This window comes from Accipiter gentilis, chromosome 28 (assembly GCF_929443795.1).
Source record: "Accipiter gentilis chromosome 28, bAccGen1.1, whole genome shotgun sequence".
Taxonomy (NCBI): Eukaryota; Metazoa; Chordata; class Aves; order Accipitriformes; family Accipitridae; genus Astur; species Astur gentilis.
In genome coordinates this window covers 2719584-2740183 of record NC_064907.1, presented here as the reverse complement: position 1 = coordinate 2740183, position 20600 = coordinate 2719584, and the positions used below count along the sequence as shown (strand labels likewise).

General features: G+C 36.0%; 1 protein-coding gene across 3 annotated transcripts in view; it reads left to right on the top strand.

Annotated features, from left to right (window-relative positions):
• Window positions 1–20600, top strand: part of CRIM1 (cysteine rich transmembrane BMP regulator 1) — a 203475-nt gene that overhangs the window by 74659 nt on the left and 108216 nt on the right. For 2 of the 3 annotated variants that reach the window (XM_049831051.1, XM_049831050.1), the window contains exon 3: window positions 14674–14916. The exons of the other annotated variant lie outside the window; for it this stretch is intronic. In XM_049831051.1, the coding sequence (XP_049687008.1) occupies window positions 14674–14916 (243 nt within the window). The remainder of the gene's footprint in view (window positions 1–14673; window positions 14917–20600) is intronic. 3 annotated transcript variants of the gene reach the window in all.

The window sequence follows — 20600 nt, the reverse complement described above, 5'->3', positions numbered from 1 at the left end:
TTCTCTGTTTGGGGTTTTGGGGGGTGAGGTGGGTTTTTTTGGTGGGTTTGTTTGTTTTCAGTCAGTACTCTTGGTTATCACATTTTAGCATGCAGGACATGAGACAGTGTACGTTCATACAAGTACTTTGAAGCCCTTGATTACAAAGTCAAGCATCTAAGGCAGTTTATGCTACCTGCAGATTTGTTCTTAAATCTTGCTAGATAAATAACTTATTTCCGAAGAGAATGTTTCTGTATTTCTTAAACTGTGCATTTACAGGCTATTTAAGCTTGTCCTACTCACCATTTTTATGTGTGATCTCAGTTTTGCTTGTTTTGCGACATAATAGAAATTGTGGCTAAAATGTGACAATGACTCTGTTTATTATTTTTTTAACTTTTTTCTGAAATAGTTGGTGCTTTAATGCTATTTTAAAAATATCTTGAGATCGAAATGATTCAAGAAAATCATGTGAAATGGGAGAAGGTCAGTGTGTTAAAAGATGATATTTAAAAACCTTCTCCACAGGACATTAGGTGGTTTAAGCATAAGGGTGGGATCAGTACTGCAAGCTAAGTATGTGAAAGGTTTATTATAAACTCACTAGTTTTGCTTCCTTTTAAGCATTCACCTAAGGCATTAATTGGACAGTGCATGGGGAGGGTATGCATGTGTGTAAGAAATGTAGAGTAAAATTTCTAACTTTTTTCTGTTATATTTCAGTTATTCTTTTTTTTATCGTGATGAGATTCTGAAGGCATGCTTCACAGGTGACAGAGTTGACATTTGCATCCTATTTTACAATTACTGACATATCAGTGGTACTTAATCTCGTCTATCTTGCATGCTTATATTTCAGAGATTTCTGATAAATCTTCATAAGTCTTGATCCAGATTTCCATGAAAGCAAGTATTTGTTCTGTGTTGAAAAAATGCATTCATTGTATAGATTGGAAGGAAGATTAGAGGAGAATCGTTTGATCGTCAGCAGTAATACTAGGTGGTATGTTATGCAACTTAGTCTTTTTGTTGAAAAAAAATGTGCATTTTGAGTCATGCTAATGAAAAGTCTCCTTTAAAACTCACCTCATTCATACTGCCTTCATTAACACCTACAACTTCTTTAACTAAATGTCTGTTTTTAAGTATAGAGAAACATTTTTCATTCTTTCTCTTTTACTTCTGTTGCTGGTTTACTGTGAGGACTGCTGTTCACTGATACTGGTATTTTAAGTGACATGAGGCATCTCATCATGTGACAATACTAGATTTTATTCTCTCTGGTGTCTCTTTCCAGCCAAATGGGGAAAACCAGTGACAACACAGGGTTGTTTAAAGTAGCATCACTCTGCTTTGAGATGCATAAGCATCAGTGTCTATGGTATCTGGTAAAGCTATTTGGTAGCTTTTGCTTTTTATCTTGTTGGATGTCAACAGACTTTCCTGATTAGCATTGCTCAGGCTTTGCTGACTACCTGCAATACTGGTTCTCAGCTTCACCTATGTGAAGGAATGTGTTCTCAGCCTTTGGATTTCTTAGATGTATTGCATGAGTTATTGCACTGATTGTATAATCTTGGTTGTAAGGATCATTGCATCTTTTGAGATATAATTTCCTAGTGTTTTCTAGTAAACTCAGCTTTTTTCTTCTATTTTTCGTTAGTTTGGTTTGAGCAATAAAATGATTTTGTTCACAACAGCTCTCAATTAAAATTCTGGTCTTCCTGCACATGTTGCCTCCCAGAGTGTGCTTATGAGGTAGGATCACTACCATTGTAGTATGAGAGCATACAGAGCCAATCCCTTCCTCAGGACACACGGTAGTTATCATTCAAAACTACATTTATCTTCTTTTTCCAGGTTTGTTGAGGAGTCTGTCAGCTCATCAAATACACCATTGGTGTCTCTCATGATTGGGAGATGCTAATATCACTTTTGTAGATTAGGTGCCATCTTATATACTTGACCAGTTTATTAATAACCTGGTGTGCCTTGTCTCTGATCACCAAACCTTATACTCTGTAAACTAACATGTTTGCTGCAAACTTATATGTAGGGTTAATGTACATTGATAGTGTCAAATTCCTGAGCCATGCACTGTACAGAGTTTGATATAAAAATGCATTTTGGTGTGACTGAATCCCAAACCTATGCAAGGAGTGCCATCATGGAAATCTTACTGGAAATAATACTAATTTGCTTCACTTCACTAACAAAGTGCAACCGTATCTGCAGTTTCCTGGCAGTAACTTCTGTTACTTTGCATAATGTTCCACAAAGGTATGCAACCCACATTTTAGTGCTTGTAAATTAAATCTGCATTTGAGGCTTAGTTAAACTGCCCTAAGAAATTATGTTAATTAAATACTTCTGCATCTGAACTTCTTAGTTTTTTTCTTTTTCTAGTTGTGTCATGGAAGTTGGTATACAAAATGCCACAAATATGATTTCCTTTGGTGTTTGAGAGAAAATAATACTTTGTATTAAGGTACATTGTTACACAAACCAAGTATGTTGCTGTATATTGTACTGGTGGGGATGTATAGTAAGAAAGACAAAAGGTTAGAAAAGATGTGAAGTAGATAGTTTGGGGGGTTTGCTTTACGGAGGGCATAAACAATAAGTGGATAACTTAAGAAGAAAGGACAATGAAGAAGAAACAATAAGAAAAGCACAGGGTAAAGAATCAGAATAAATCTCTAAGCCAGCGTAATTTGTGATCTTCTTCTACTTGATAGTTCTGCTAACCCACCCCCCCCCCCCCCCCCCCCCCCAAACCTAAACAATGCGCTTGGGAAAAATGGATTACCATACTTGCAGTCATCTAGATCATTCTTTAAGCTGCTTTTGGAAACGAGCTTTCTAGCTAGTTAATACACAACTGTATGCTTCAAATGAGATCAGAAACTGAATCTAATTAAAGAATGTTGCAGCCAACAAGATTCTGAAATTGAGAGATTATTTTTATATATTTGGCATAGAGTCATTGGTCTTTTTCCAGACTCACTGTCTTTTGTTCATAATAAAAGATGTTGGCATTCATCCGGCTTGAAATAGAAGGGTCCAAGTTTAATGACTATTGCAGTCAGCAAAATCCTTGTACAAGTGTTAACAGAAGCTCAGTGCTGTGTAAGCTCTGACTTACTGCTTTTTTGTAGTTTTGACATTTAATTCCCTCTGTGGGATGTTGCTGCTTTGAGGTAGAATAAGGGATGCTGTAACAGGGTGGTGCTATGTAGTAGCATTTAATGTATGATGGACATGAAGCTGTGTTTAATTGTTATCATCTATTTTGAGTATTTTATGTACCTGCATAGCCCTGCGCAGACACCGGTTTAGTGACTATGTGAGGAACACTGTGGATATTACATGTTTCTCACTTTGTGTTCAAAATAATCTGGCTCCTTACATTGGGTGTTGTATGGCAGTATTGCAGAATGGAGCAACTTGTTTGCCCTTCCCATACTGTAGTTCCTTGTGGTCTTTAGTGTGTTTGGGGGCTGGTTGTGAATACGTGTGTGTGTGACTTATGTTGCTTTTTTTTATCATAAATGTGTAGATTTTTCTGGTTTGGATACTACTGTAGTTTGGAAGCAGGAAGAGTAAGATGATTCTCAATTTTCCAGTAGTCTGTCTGTTTATTTTTCTAATTGGTCCTCAAAAACTTTTGTGCAAACAGTCGGACAGCTGTCTTCTCAAGCTTAAACTGCTTAGATCTTAGACTAAAATTAAAATTTCATGTGCTTCTTTTTGTCTTTTGATGATGTTTTTCCCAATAAATAATTATTTATTAAACAGAAACCCATCCAAGCTAGCACTGAAAACAGGTGTTGCAAGCAGGAACTTGGAATTTAATAAAATTCATTGTGTGATGTGTAAGTGCTTTATTTAATTTTATTTTTCCTAGTGCACATGTTCTTTGGATTCAAGAAAGCCTATATCCAGAGAATATTATATTTTAAATATTCCATATTTTACATGGACTATGAGAAATTGCCTCCAGGGTAAGAACCAAAGAACAGAGTGCGTTAACTTTTTATAACCAAGTCTTCTGATATGCTGCTTATTTGTGCTTCTTGCATCTTAAGTGTCAGATGTAGCAGTTTATTAGAAGACTTTGTCTTTGGAGAAAAGATAATGTTTTATGTGGAATATCCACCATCTCTGTACTCAGTGAAATGCTCTAAACTAGAGTTATGTTAAGTGTCATTTCTCTGAAAAAATAAATCTAGTAAAAACCTGTATCTACTTTTTCGGGAGGACTAAGCTATTTAAGTAAATTCTTTCATGTTGACAATTTTTCTTGTAATTGGAAATGTAGTAAGAATATTGTAGAATCTCTTCACTGCAAGGCAGCAAGAACTTTTACATAAGAATTCACTGTGTCAGTAAAGTTTTCACCCAAAATTATAATAGCTCCTTTTGCTTTGTTGTCACATTTCATATTGTAGCTAGAGCTCTTTTTCTGTTGTCCGAAGTAATGCATAGAAATTTTGTTCAGTAAGTTGATACTTATCCTCATTCTAGGGAGGCAAATTTAACAAATATGTCAAATAAAAAAAAAAGGGGGGGGGGTAAGAATTCAGGAAGGTCTCTGGTAATATGTAAAATCTTGTATAATAGAAATGCATTTAAAGTCTAAATTTAGAGAGGCTGTTTAGAAGAAATTGGGAAGAAGCCAACCCAGAGAAGTCAAGAGAGATGAACTATAGCAGTTGGAGAATGAAAATGTCTTGAAACACTTGGGCATGGGCCTTCACCATTGGAAGCAGTCACCTTCTGTTTGCTTAAATGAAGGAAACTATGCCTCTCTGTACTTTCTTATAACTATGGTATCTTACGTTAGTAAAATGAAGAAGGAAATGTTGAACAGGGTTGATTTCTCTGATGTTATGCATCTTGAGTGTTTTTGTGAAAGTATTTAAGAAGTATGCAGTTAAGCTGCTAATCAGACATAGAGGTACTTTGAACATAATAGCTGGAAAAACTAGTTTGCATAATGGAGTTTACTGACCAGAAGTTATCTTAAAGCATTTAAGTCCTTGTTTTATTGGGTGTGGGTTTGGCTTTTGGGGTTTGGGTTTTGGTTTTTTTTTTAACATTAGCAGAGATCAGAGAAGTTGAAGAAAGCACATCTCTTAAATTTATTTTTATTGACTTAACAAAACAAAACACTGATGGGCAGACAGGAGTTGATTAAATTTCACTAAGAAGAAAAAGCTGTGTTCCTTTGAATATCAACCCCCTCACTTCTAAGTTAATTTTTGCACCTTAGTTGCCTTTTTTTAAACTAGCTCTAGAAAACTAATTGTTCTTCTTGCTGTTCTGCGTTTTATCTCGGTGGCTAACTTCACATATGTGAATTCTCATTTCTATGTAAAATCATGTGTTTTGATTGTAGTTTACATTTATTGCAAATGCAAGTGTTTTCTGGGTCCTTGTTATGCTTATGTTTTCAGACTTTGATTAGGAAGCAAACAGCGATTTGGGACTACTACTTTGGGTGTGATTGCGTGGTATAGCATGTTGTTCAGTACTCCTCACATCCACAGCTGCCTCTAGAGGTGTTTGTCCTCTGTGGGGTATAAGTTATGTGCTCAAATTCAAATCCCTTTCTCCCTGTCACATCAAGGTGAGTGTTGCATCAGTGAATACTTCTCAAAACATCAGCTAGCATATATTTTTCTTAAGCTATATTAAGCAGAATTGTTCCAAATATTTGTGCTTTATCATCATTTTGGTACGCATTCAGCATTACCTTTGGTTTGCAGCTGCTTATATCATTGTAGTAAATAATACTTTCTGCTTTAGGTAAATTTACTACTGGTGTGCATTTTTGTAAGTCATTGAAGTGTATACAGTTTATACTGGTGCAAATTTAGTGTTTTCATTTTTGGTTTACTTCCAAATTGTTTTGGCATTCTTTAAAGTCTTGGCTCTGTAGTTGAGACTACCTCATTACTGTTTACATACCCTTCTTTCTTTGGACATAGCACTTGATTTGCCAATATAAAGATTGACCTAAAGTAGGAGTAGTATCATTCACCCAGAATAATAGGCTTTCTTATATAAAGAAATCACAATGTACAATGTTATTTCAGTCATGACAGTATTGAAAACACTTTTTTCTTTTACAATGGAGGCAACCCATTTGTAAATCTGACTACAGGTAGCGCCCTGCTCATCTCTCCATCTAACTTGTGAAGTATTTTCAATACTGAAGTTTAAAGGTACTTTATTGCTATTGAAAGGAGTGCAGTTACCAGTGGAAATGGATCCTGTCCCTGGGATGGCACACCTACCCCTGTCTGCTGTGCAGCAGGCTGGGATCATGTCCTTCGCTGCATGTACAGTTCTTTCAGAAAGCTAATGTTATCCATTACAGATTTGGATTAAATTTTGGTTTCAAGCTGTTAATTTATATTAAAAAATGTTAATACATATCCATTGAAAGCAGGTTTTAAATGAAATGGAGGAAAAGAAAAACTACCTTTGAGTTTTCCAGATTTGACTGTTTCTAAGCCTCACAGAGAAATGCTTTGAGCTGGGAGGTCTGAACCCAAATACAGCTACTGCCACAAACAATATTGGTTTCATAGAACTTGCATTTGCATTTAGATGCAGGGTATCTGACAAATCCTCACTGATTCTGTTAAAACTCTTTTTCGTAGACGACAGTTTGGGTTTAAAGCTTGACTGCAATTTTAGTGTGTGTGTTTGGTTTTGGATTACCACCTTTCTTTTTAATATTTTCAGTACACAGAAGTAAAAATGTTCAGGAACTGGAATTATAATGTCCTAATAGCTTTGCTATCCAAGTGGGATTATTATCTCTCTTGGCTCTAGCTGTCTTGAGTGGCATAACCCTTGTTCATGGGTCTTTGGTCCTTGCTTTGGCAAATCCATAGTGAATACCATGTTGCAAAGATGTGTATTGACAAGTGCGTATTTAGTAAAATTTGTGTCTATGACTGTCTTTGTGTGTGACTTTTTTTTAACCCAGGTTAGTTGCAGGCTGTTGCTGTTAAATTACAAGGAGATTAGGCTATAATATGGGTGAGACAGGTTGCTCCACTGTGTAGTACATAAAATCCAGAGTGCCAGAATGATGGAAAGCAAAGCAAAACTCCTTTAAAAAACAGAATGGATTTTAAATAAAGTTCAGTTTTAGGTAAAAGGTTAGTCTCTAGTTCCTTTTTTTATTTGTAGCAGTTCATCCGTATACAGTACTGTGCATATTGTATGTGTAAGGTAATCTCATTTTTTAATCTACTATAACTGTCCTTTTGATTCTTGAAAATCCTTTTGGGTATTTTGCATTCCTATATCGATCCCTGTCTGTCTGACTGCTTCAGCTGGGTAATCATTTTTCTTGTTTATCCCTAATCCTTTTAATATTTCCTTCCTGCCACTGTATAACAGTACAGTATGACTATTGTTTGGAATGTGTTTTAGTGACTACTGTAAGACTGTGCAGTAAAAATGGCTGTATTTTAGCCTAGATTTCACAAAACCGGTTTACAATGAAGCAAAAATGCAAAGCTGAACAACATGTGTCTTCAAAGCATGTATGCTGAGCTTAGTACATCACTTTGCTTAGTCATACAAAATGTTCATCCTTGTGAACCATATTCTATTTTGAACTGCTCTGAAAAAAGAAATATTAAGCTAGCTATTTCAAAATGCTTCTTATTCTGTATTCTCCTTAGGCACCTGACAGAGGGAAAAAAAATTATTCTCTTTCTGTGTGTATACATATGTATATGTATATCCATACCTGTACATATTAAAAACTTGTTTTTAAAGGAGCAGCTGTAGAACAGTTTAAGTATCTTGGCGGAAGAGTTCAGACCCGAGTCTCTGATAGTTCTCTTCAGCCTTCTCCTTCAATGAAAACATTCTGTCCTCGTTTCTATGGTGACTGAGTAAAGGCATCTCTGGTCACACAAAGTTTTGACAAAATGATACACACACCCCCCCCCCACCCCCCCCCGAAAAGGTTTCCAGAAAAGCACAGGTGTATTTTGTTCCAGCTGGAGAATGAGAAGACCCTCCCGCCCCCATTGGGGCTTTTCTTCTCCATTTCTCCCACAATAGGTTATACCTTACGATCCTTTTGGTGTGCTAACCAATGTTTTAACTGCTCTGCTTTTCTCATTAACTAAACTTGGCGTATACTTTCTCAGCGTGTCAAAGCAGAGCAAGCAAACATAATGAAGGAAAAGAATTTGATACAGAGGTGAAAGCAAAGTTTTTACTTCTTCTTCAGGAACCATTTTTATTTCCATACTACTTTGGTACTAGCCAAGATGGGGTTGTGTGTTTATGTTTGGTTGGGTTTTGTTACAACCGATCCACTTTAACAAAACAAACAAAAAAACCTCCCCGGAGATCTAGACTTCCTATATTTAGTGACTGTCTCAATAAAAACAGCTCTAACTAGTGGCCAGTTTGAGTCTTGTATAAACCTTTCAGGAAGGTAAAGAACTTACCTTCTCTCAGAAAAAGCATTGGTTATAACATGAAGACTTCAGAAACCTGCCATTTTATCTCCATTTCCTCATAATGACTTTGTAAGGTCATGGGAAACATAATTCTAAAAAGATGTAGCAGCTTTTCATATGGAGAAACTTTGTGAAAGTTCTAGCTTTACATCTGTTGCTTTATGACAGACTTTCTAATGTTAATAACAAAGAAAAAAGAAATCCACATCTTGATTTCTTCTTTTTATTCTATCCTTTGAAGATTGCTCTCCTCCTCCTCATGCACTTTATAACAAATACACTGTGGTTGCAGTGAAAGGTCAGTTTGAATGTTACTACGCCTTGACTTCTGAGATGCTACAACCTTCCTGTGTGCTTCTGAGACAAAAATCAGATGAAGATGAGAAGCGTTTTTGAGACATATCCTGACTTTTTAAATGAATGATCTCTGTCCTAATATTAAAGCACACAGTACTTTAACTTAGTCATTATTGTTCAGTTACACATTGTAACTTAGGTGGTTCAGTTATTCTTGGTAATTGTAGGGTGTCTTCTGTCATGTGCTTAGTAATGGCAGGTTTTTTTTGCAGGCTAATTGCAAAGTAACAGCAAATAAGCCTGAACCTTCAGACCTAGAGAAAGTAAAGTTTGTCTTGAAATGCAAATCTGGTACCAGTAGTAATTTATACCTAAAAATAGCACTGTCACTGGTAAACTGAATAATTTTATATTAAATGGTCTGTAAGGCTGCCTTTTAGAATAGATATGAAGTTTGTTTCCAAGGATAGGAGTCTTATTTTGAATTCGTCAAAATGTCAATTTTCCTGTTTGTATTGTGTTCAATTTATTAAAAATGTTATCTTTCCAGATACATTTCTGAATTTCTTCAGAAGATTGGCTCAGAATAGATAGTTTGTAAAAGCTTGATTGATCCAGACTCTTCCTTTATCTCTGTAGAGATTCTTTGCTGGCTCAGGCTGGTGAGATGTCAGAGATAGCAGAACACTTCCAGCTTTGGTGGTTGATGAAAGGCTATGAAGAGAATGTGTCCCACAGAGAAACCTCATCAGCAAACCAACTGATCCTTTCTGTTCTTTGTGTAGTCATTTGAAATACTGCTTTTTTGAACATAAAGGCAATGTTTGCAGCCAACTAAGTTTTTCTGAGTGGGTTGAAGGTTATCTCTTCAGACTAAATTTATGAGAAGTTTGATGGATGCATCCTTGACAAGTAATTTTTCTCCTTGTTAATAGTTGCTTTTTTTTAAAGGAGAGACTGAAATGTGATTAAGTTGTAAACGCTTTTTCCATTAACTGATTCTGTAAAAATCAAACAGCAAAAGTGTATACGACTCCTCACTTCATTAAATTATTGGTGAGTTACATAAGCAAATTCTTACCTTGCTGAAACAGTCAACTTTTTAAATGAGACCTATCAGCTGCTTCAAGGGTAGAGGCAGAACAATGCTCTATAAAAATATATTTTTAATTGATATGGTAAGTATCCGGAGTACAAAGTCTTAATTGCAAAACCAGACGTCTGCTTCAACAAATAATTTTACTGTCTTCTACATACAGTTAGCGTTGTATGAAATGGTTCTTGTGAGGGAATCTACATTGTAGATTAGGAGAGTGTGATGCACGTGTATCTTTGGCCATGCAATCCGTGTGTTAAGATGCTTCTTTATTCAGGAATAAGTATCTTGCATATTTGCTGTGCTAATTTATTTCATAATAAGTCACATACGTAGTTCTCCCTTTCCTTGAAAATCTTACATTTTAGGTTCAATAAACTGCTTTGAAAATGAAGTTCTCCTGTTTTGGGGCACACATAGTAATTGTTTACATTGTATTTATTATCAAAATTAAGATAATAAAATGGGGTTTAAGTCCTGATACCATGTTTGACTTTGAAGATGTTGGTTAGGAAGATCCTGATTTGTGTAATAGCAGCTTAACAACATCTGGGAGATAGATCAGTGCTTCACAGTGCATGTGTGTATTTGACAGAGAAGCAGTAGGTCATGGTTGTGAATCTACCTTGGTGTATTGAGAAGCTGATTTGAAATAGTCCCTGTTCGGTGTATAAAAGGGGTAAAGTATCAGAAATATCCCTGGTGAGTGATTTCACAGTTGTTTTCTGTGGAATGCAGCTTGCCATTGCCCTACCTTTCTGTCTTTTGACATAGTCTGTTGTATTTTTAATTATTCTGCTCTGACATGTTTTCTTATAGGGCTGGAAGTGTTTATTAGTAAAGGAAAAAAGAGCTATTCGCTGATTCCTCTTGTTTGATGAAATCTTAAATAGCTGTATGTAATGGAATTAAATCAGGAATCCTGCTAAAGCAGTGACTTTTATGGCTGTATTAATGTTTGTAATTTATTTTGAGAACAGATTTAATTTTGATGCCTTCTTTGATCAAGTAATGAAAAGGTAAACAAGTTTACTAAAATGAATTGTAGAAATATGTCTCCTACAAACCTTTATCCCTGTAAACAGAGAAGATGGGTATGCTTGCTATTTGCTGAGATAACAAGAAGAAAAACCTTGAAAGTTTTCTTAATGGTTTGTTAAAAGTAATGTCTTTTATTCAGGTTTCGTATCAAAATGAGGAGCCCTTGTCAGGTTTTACTGAACTGCAGTAAAACAGATCTCCCACCTTCTTATACTGCAGTGAGTGCTGGGCTGAGGACACCATTATGCTAGTGTGTGGTGCCAGCTGATGAAAGTTGTAACTAAAATATAGTAATGCTACACTGGGACCTGCTAGATTTTCACGTTTTGGATAAAGATTATTTTCAGAAGTATAATGTAGGGACTCTACAAGAAAACACTTTATATACTGCCAATCACATATCATTTCAGCCACTTGCTTCTTTCCACAAAAGGAAAACCGCATCTACATCAAGAACCAAATCGTGATGTAGTCTGCAGAAAGTTTCTTTACCTGCCCTTGATTCTGCTGCGGCCTGGAGTTAGGGAAGCTGAAGGGACAATTTTCTGTTGGCTGATCCAGCTTCAGTTGATACATTTGACTTTCCTGTTGCTCAGTTGCATTTGTATAGTGGGAAGGGAATGTTTTACCATGTACAGTTTGAGATTATCATTTGGAAGCACAATATTTACACAAGTAGTTTGTTTTTTTCAGGACTGAAGTATAAAAGTAATAGTGACACTGGATTAAAAAGAAAAACTTCTAAATATCTGCTGGCGTTATGTAACCTGGTATTAAAACACAAACATGTCTTTGCAAGGTGGTGGTTGTGTTTAAACCGTTTCCTCTGAAAGTGATGCTGGTTTTATTTAATAGTAGACTCTTTACAGTTAACTACATTGAGCACAATACTCTAATGTGGAAAAGACTATCAAAGATAACTATGAAACACTGAGTGAACATTTCATACATAAGTACTTGTCACGCTTCTCTATTTTAGAATTCTTTCTTCTTCTGGTTGCGATGCTTCTTACATGCTGATAGGGATATATCCTTGTTTTCTTCATATTTTTGCTAGGTAATCTTATCAACTCCAACAGCAGGCTTTGCATTAGTCTTCAAAAAAATATATCTGGAGTCTTGAATAGTCTCAATCCCAACAGTTTGACTTGCATTTCTGACAAACCTTGTATTTCTGAAAGTTGGCTTGAATTGGTCAAATACAAGTAGTCCTTAAGGAAACAGATATCTTGATACAGATATGTATGTATGTAAATTAGTCAAGTAAAAAGTAGGTAAACTTTTTAAAATATGTATAATATGAAGTCTTTTCACAAGAGAGACTGCATGAGGATGGGATTATCTCTTAGTCATGGAAATCGGGAAATCACTGGATGTGTAATACTAGGGCAGATCAAGTAATGAACAGTGTGAATTTAAGAGTTTATCATGAGCATGGACTTCAAGGGCTGCTACTGGACTCCTGTCACTTCGCTGTGCGCGATTGAACAATATGCAGTGGAAAATGAAAAGATTTCTAAAAGCTAAAATGTCGAGCCTTTTACTATATCCATAAACAAAAGAAGATCAATAAAATACTGAAACTAGTATGTTATCTATTATTTATACACCTTTCTGCAGTGAACCTCTGTAACTGGTAATGTTCAGTCTGAACAATGTGTTTAATAAAGTAGGTAAGAACCTAAACGTAAGGGTAGGTGTAAAAAAAAATTGGTCTTACAAATGTTATTTAAAATGCTAGGCAAAGTACATATCTAGCCTAGGCTATTTTAAAGATAGATGGAAATGGGGGGGGGTTAACTGTAAGAAAAGAGTTATGACGCTATCTAGTATCACATTTAAGTTAGTCATATCTCTTGCTTGTAAGAAAGAATGTAAAGTACTTGTACATGAAGGAAATATGTGTAATTATTTTTTGAATCTGTTTTGCTATATTTACCAACTAAAATTGAGGCAAATGTTTATATTGGTGATTTCCTTTTGCAATTACTAATGGTAAGACCTACATTAATATTTTTCTAAGCACTTGCATGTCTAGGCATTATATCCCTCAAAGTTTAAAAGAAACTAAAGCACAGTTAGCAAATCAACCATGTAGATGAGCAATACTGCTTTGATTCTTCAATATGATCTAGAATTCCAAAGAATATACTAAAATTAAATGTAAAAATGATCCTCTGGAAAAAAAATCATATTGCTGTTACTGACATTCAGTGTATGTTTGGAAGCAGAATTACACGTTTGCTGTGTTGCTTTTAGTTAAAAAAACCCAAACACAACATCCAGTAACTTTAGTAACTCCAAAAGCAATGAGTTACTAAAATCTTGGAGAAGATATTCTTGACTTTTTATCAGAGATGCTCATACTTGTTACATCTTATTCAATCATTGGAATTATCACTAGAGATTAATTTTTATAATGGCGGTAGCTTAAACATCAGATTAATAAAGTTAGTGTTGTTTTTACTTATTTCTACTATTCTGCATCTAACTTTAGTGACAACAAGCAAAGTATTCAATTAATTTTGTAGGGGTAATAGTGACGCTTGTAGTAGAACCATCTAGTTTGCAAACTTGCAAATAACCAAGGAGTGGTACAGTTTATAAATTCAGGTCTTGGTTTTCTATTGTTGTGATGTTTTTTCTGGTCAGGTCCGGGAAGCCTTCCTGTGTTGCCTCCAAACACTTTAGTCACTATGTCCGATTGACCTGAAGATACTGCTTTTCTGAGTTTCTTGGGTCCACTTGTTTTTTAACAGGGCTCAGGTATTATTGAGCAAAGTGAGACCCACTTGGATATGAGCAAGTTTCTCACTGTTCACATTATGGAGTAAATTGGTCATGGGAGTGGTCTCTTTTTTCCCATTGTGGCTTAGTCATTGGAGGGCATGACACAACATTTTTGCCAGAATTAAGATTTGTGGTTTTGAGAATGGGGAATCTTGACTTATTTTCCAAGTTTTGGAAGAGTGTTACCTAGTTGTCCAAGAATCTTCTTCTATCTCTTGATTCTGTCTTTGTCTTAGTGTTTGCCCAGCTTGTCACCATTCCCACCGACTTGTTGACCTTACTCCTCATATTCCTTTTCTTATTGCTACATGCCTGCAGCTAGCACCTCAAACCTCTAATGTCTATAACCAGTGCTAGTCAAACCTCTTCTCTTCTACTGTTCAAGCCACTGAAGTACATAGGAACAACATTTTTAATGTGACCATTGGCAGTGTGTACAAGAATAATCCTCTTCTGCTAATGCATGAACTCCCCAAATATGTTAGCTGTTGAACTTTTAACCAGCTTTTTGAATATGTGAGATTTCAGTTCAGGTCATTCAAGTTTAATAAATCAATCCGTTAAAATCAGTTGCTCATAATGGAAAGTGTTAAGAGACTGAAGGTGTAGGTGTGAACATCAGGGCTGTGCATGATATGACAAGTTGTTTCTTAATGTCATGGCCAAATGTGTAGCTTCACAGATGTTTATTGATGCTGTGTGGGTTCAGCAGTCACGCACATTGCACAAATTAAAATTTTTGTAAAATATTTCATAACGCATCTGCCATCTTGCAATTACGAAGATATTTTTTTAAGCTTATTCTGTAATTTTTGCGAAACAGTTCAGCAGCAGCAGTTTCCTTTTCTTTTTATGGTTTTGGGGGGAGGGAGAAGAAAGGGAGCTTTATCTGAGCTCATTGTTACAGCTTCAGTACAGTGTTTTACTGACATTTATGGCATGCTGATTTTCTCTCCCTTTCAGAAGAGAAACCTGATTGCTCCAAGGCCCGCTGTGAAGTCCAGTTTTCTCCTCGCTGTCCAGAAGATTCCATCTTGATTGAAGGCTACGCTCCTCCTGGTGAATGCTGTCCACTCCCGAGCCGTTGTGTGTGTAATCCTGCAGGCTGCTTGAGGAAGGTTTGCCAGCCTGGCTATTTGAACATTTTGGTTTCTAAGGCATCAGGAAAGCCAGGGGAATGCTGTGATCTCTATGAATGTAAACCAGGTAAAAGTGGACTTGATTTTTTTTTTTTCCATTTTTTTATTTTTTTCTGTCTGACAAGCACAATAACCTATATAATTCCATCTAATAAAGCCAATATAGTCTCTAAATTCTTCTGATTCTTCTTCAAAATTAAAATGATTATATGTGGGCAATAACCATTCAAAAATAAAAACCTATGATAAATTTTACTTTCTATTTTTCCTTCAGACATTAATTTAAACTGAGCAACAAGGGAGAAGTAGCCTAGTGAGAATATTGCATTTCTGTGGATGCTACTAGTAAAAGTGACATACTTAATATACCGATTAGATTATATAAAGGATTTTCATAGTAGGAGTATATTGTGCATAGGCAGGGAATTAAGGTTTCTGTCTTAAGATTTCTCTAGATTACAAAATGATGACCCTTAAAAACTGCAGAGTGAAAGGATTGTGGAGGAGCATAGTGAAAGACTTTACAACATTTTCAGTGTTTACCCATTTTCCATTTCATAACAACACAAATCACTCTTTCTTGTGATTTATTATTCTTCGTGAGGTGAAAGATGTAATTCACTCTTCTTTTTAACCAGGCTTTGGTAAAGACGAATAATAAAAATAGAGGGATGAAAGCAGGCATATAAAATTGTATAATCCAAAATCTTATATGCAAACAGGTTCAAGCATGCTTAGGCTGTGCCTTTCCTATGCTTGTTTAACATTTTCTTAAATCCTCCACAGAAGAAGATTGTACAGTCTCTGTATCTTCTAGTGCTTTTCTTTGTGTTTTCCTAATATCCAATGCAAAGCTGCCTGTGTGGAGATCTAAGCAAACTTTTTCATTCTCTGTCCTGGGTAGTTGGTGAACAAGTCTTTATAATTTTTGCTCTGGAACATTTTGTCAACCTTAGTCTTCTTTCATCTAGAATTAGCTGTAATTTCTTAGGGCATAGTTTCCTTGGACTCCTTCCTGGTTATGTCATCCCTCTATAAGTTTTCTTAAGTTTATCCACATCTTTAGTCTGCGTTTGGACACCACATTTTACTGTTTTCAGTGAGTCTTCATCAGCACTAAATACTGTGGAATAATTACTTTGTCTTTCATGCAGAATTCTAAATAAAAGCTGACTCTTTTGCAGGAGTTATATTTAGTTTGTGAAATGCTGTGATCCCAAGATCTTTCTGTAGCATGACTGCTACTGAACCACTATATTTGTACATTTTAATTCTTCCTACATATACTTCAGGTATGCCTTTACTGAATTTTATTGTGCTGACTTTGGATTATTTATTTATTTATCAAAATAAATGTTAGCTCTGATCATGTCCTCCCGACTGTTATTTGCATTCCTGTCCTTTAGTTTGCAAATAACTCAGTCTAAACTTACCTTTGTAGGTTATTTCTGGAAGGTTGTTTTCAGCTTGTTAGTATTACAAAATCTTCAAATTGAGTATGTGATTATTTACTGCATTAGTGGATTTATGTAACTGTGTATGTTGTTTTCTGAAGTAGTTTGTATTTTTTGTTGTAGCAAGTTAAGAGGTGAAGGTACATGTGACTGGAAAAATGAAGATGCATGTTAGGAGGGTAGAAGACCAGAGGCTTTGAAGAGATTGGGGGTGGAGACTTATGGAATTTAAGGGAGGTGTAGAGCTTTGCAATGGGGGTCAGAAATTGAGAGGCTGAAGGAAAGCAGAGACTTCTCCCCTACCTTGGGAGATGATGAAAGTGTATTTCTTAGGCAGTGGCTACGAGGCTGAGGAGTGTAGGTGGGTACTCTTGTGCACCCCTGCAGTGATAGGTGATGGAAGATGTAATGGTTAAACTACAGAGGAAGTGGGGCCCATACTTGTTGCAGTGCCTTGGCTTTAGAGAAGAAAAAGGGAGTGCTATTAATATGGAATTATTAGCCACTACATAGCCTGATTTTTGTCAAGTTAGACTTTAGTGGCTATCCAAGGTGACTTTTATAACTTTGGTCTAGATGTTTCTTTCGTTTGCTGTTTGACATAGTGGGAAGATCACAAAAGAAAAACAAGCCAACACAAGACTGGAAGACAGGGAAAGGAGTAGCTGAATGTTAATAAATCTTAGTAGAGTACAAATTTTTAACACAGAACACTTTTTTTTTTAAATGGCAAGTCTTTGCAAATCTGAATTCTTTTCAGTTTTCAAAGGAACCTCATTTTTGAAGAGTATAAACTGTACTTGTATAGACAACATAATTTGTGCTTGATATACAGAGAAAATTAGAGACAAATACTGAAATCTTTTGTTTCCCTTTTTGCAGAAAGTTTAGAGATTTTGTTTGTAAATTTGCAAGTCAGCATGAACCCTGCTGATATTTTCCATCCAATTTTTTCCATCGTGTTCACTGTCTGTGGTTTTAAATAAATTTCTTTGTTTAAGAACAGGCAGTGGAATATCTTGTTTTATTAGGATTGTATATTTATATTCATAGGCTTATAGAATTATAGAATAATTTAGGTTGGAAGGCTAGATGACTCTGGAGGTAATCTAGTCCATCCTGCCTCTCCTGTACTTTTTAATGCCATTTATTCTCTGTGTATATACATGAACTACTTTATATGTAGTAGCGCATAACTGTTTTCATGTATGTATGAACATTATGTGAATTATCTTTGTGGATTTGCTGATATAGTGGTCATAAAGTGAAGTCAGAGAATGTTCCTTACATGACAGGAATATTTATTGACCACATGGTAAGCCTGGTAATAAATCTTGTGTCTTCAAAGTTTGATTTGGTAACCTGAAGAGTTGTAGGAAAGAAGAGTTGGAGAAGAACTGAACTAGCAGTGCTCTGTTTCATGTTTCCTCTGTTTTTAATGCCACATTGCTGAAAAAAAAAAAAAAAAGGGATAATGGACAGTATAAGGGCTGGTAGGTAAGTGTTCATGCAGAGTTTCTTATGGGTCTAATGTCACTAGTTTTACTGAATGGTGTCAGCATGTCTATGGAGTTTACATGTCAAATAGAGAAAACTGTTTTCCATACTTTGCTACAGACCTGAAAACTTTAGTTCTGTGAGTGCTGCTGCCAGAACCTTCTTCCTGCACCTCCATGTCTGCTTAACCAGTCTTTATAGGGGTTTTGCACCAGCAAGGGCCTTCTGGTGGAAACAAATTGACAGAAGGTGGGAGGACTGCTTCCTTTGATAGCAGTGCTGCCTTATGCCGATATAAAGTGTTTGCGTAATCAAAGCATAAAATGTGTTTATTTCTGTTCCTTAAATAAGATGTCACTGCTCTCCAGTTTACAGTGGCATTTGAGTTGGGAGCCTTCTGCTGAGAACTGCATATGTTCAAATACTGTGGTTGGCAACTGAGTTGCTGAAAGGAAAATAGGAAGTGTTTCCTTAACACTAAATGCTAGAATAAAAATAAAATCTTTCATTTTGCGATCCACTTCCTCTTCTACATCTTTACTTTAGGAATGCAATGGTTAAAGGCATTGGCATTCAGTTAAAATTAACAGTGAAGAAACTTAGTAGCTTAGTCATACCTGTGTATTAACCTCCGGATTGATTTGTATTGAAGTTCTTACCCGTTGCTCCACCAAGCATCTCCCCACAGTTGTACCTACTGAGAACAAGTATGTTGTGTCCCTTTTGTTTCGTTGTGATTGCTAAGCTCAGAGGTGAGATAACACTGGTTTGGCATCTTAAGCAACCTGCTTTGTTCCTACGAGCTATGTATAACTAGCCATTCATGAGCAGTGAATTAACTGAATGAGCACTGAATTTCATTTTAAGCTGGGAGTTACAGTTCTTAAAAAGTATTCTCAAAATAAGGTTTTTTTTTCTTAAAGATAGTTTGAATGAATGGTCTCAAATGGAGCTGCATAATGTTTTAACAGTAAAAATAAAAAGAACCTGAATCAAAATTTGTGGGAGTATATGTGCCTCTTTTGCTGAGAAGCTAAAACAGTATGAGCAATGATGTTTTTAAAATCATGGTTGTTTATTTAAAGATGGACTTAAAATCTAACCTAAAAGGTATTTTGCTGAAGTTGTGATAGGAACTCTAGCTGCCACTTCTGAATAAAGAAAGGTAAATAGTTTACTTTGGCAGTTATCTGACAGATGTTTGTTGTACCTTTATTGGTAACTTTGTTGTTGTTTTTGTATATGGTGAGATGGGGAGTGTCGTCTCTTAGTTTCTGACATCCTTGAGAAAGCATTGGGAAATGTCTGTCATACTAGACAGAACCTCTGTTGAAAAGATCACTCATTTGTCATTCTTCCAGCAGTCTTTCTGGCAGAGCTTTCATACACACACCTTCTCCAGCACCCCTGCATGGCTTGCAAATTACTCTTACGGAAACAGAGGGGGTTTTTTCTGGTATCAAATCTTGATTTCAACACAATTTTAAAGAGAATGTTATTGTTTGGCTTATTTCTTTGGGGAATTTTGTGCAGTCAGGGCTTGATGGAAAGTCTGAGATCAGCAGCAAAATTTAGTAGGTAGCGTGTAATGATGCACAGGGAAGTAACTTGTAGTCCATCCTGGTACAGCTTCAGCTTTGAAAATCAGGTCTGGAATTTTTACAGTCTTGCACCAAGGACAAAATCAACTTTTTGTACATAGTTGAGAGAAACAGGATTAGATAATTTCTTTTTATTCTCTGTTGCTTATAGAAATATATGTTATATTGGATGCTTTATAGAAACTGATGTTGGGAGGTCTTAAGAGATGAGATTGGGAAAGGACTGGAGAAAATGAGTGGGGAAGAATTATAGATACGTTTCTAATGGAGCTAGAGAAATGGCTTATAAGTTGACAGTAATGATAAGGGAGGAAAAAGAAAATGAGCAAATGCAGGGGTCCATGTTGGGAAAAACCTGCGATAGGGGAGTTAAGGAAGCGATTCAGACAGTGATACAATTGTATTGAAAGTCCAGGAACGCCATCTGTTCTGGTTGTATTTACTACGTTCTGAAGTGTAAATGAATGTAAAAAGGATGATGCACTGTCATGGAGAGATACTTTCATGCTTTCTTTCTCCTTCTCCCAGAGCAGAAAGTGTAACTACCATTACCTGATGTAGTCGTGTTGTGTTGCATTATTCATGAGGGATCAGAAATGCATCTGAACTGAAAGCAAAGGGGGTGTGTGATGCTTCTCAGCTGCTGTAGAAGCAGACTGTGTACCCTTGTACTGGACCCTCAGAAAGCTGTGACTTCTGGAAAAATATTAAGTCTTTCCTGTGCTGAGCCACTGTGTTGCATCAGAGATGCAAATACTGCCTTGATCCTGGACCTTTAGATGCATAGGTAGCTATTCAGATCTTGCCCCTAAACTGTACATATTATTTGTTGAAAAGCCAGCATAATATTTAAAGGTGAAACTTAATATGCTTGTGTTAATGTATTCTACTATAAAGTCATTTTCACCTAGGTATTAATAGCCTCACGATCAGAGACCTTTGGTTTTGTAGTCTACAAAGGAGGTTGTAGATTAATGCAGCTATGTCAGGGTCTGCAATCATGGTAGGGTTTCTGCTACATTCTTGTAGAAAAATGAGTAACTCTCAGATGCTACGGTGTACAAATTCACTGCATGATAAAGTTCCTGAAGACTTGTAAGCAAAGGTTGATCAGGTGCATCTTTACTGATAGGAAATTGCAGTGTGTTTGAGTTCTGGAAGATATATATTTGTCGAACTATATGTGTAAAGTTTGAAGT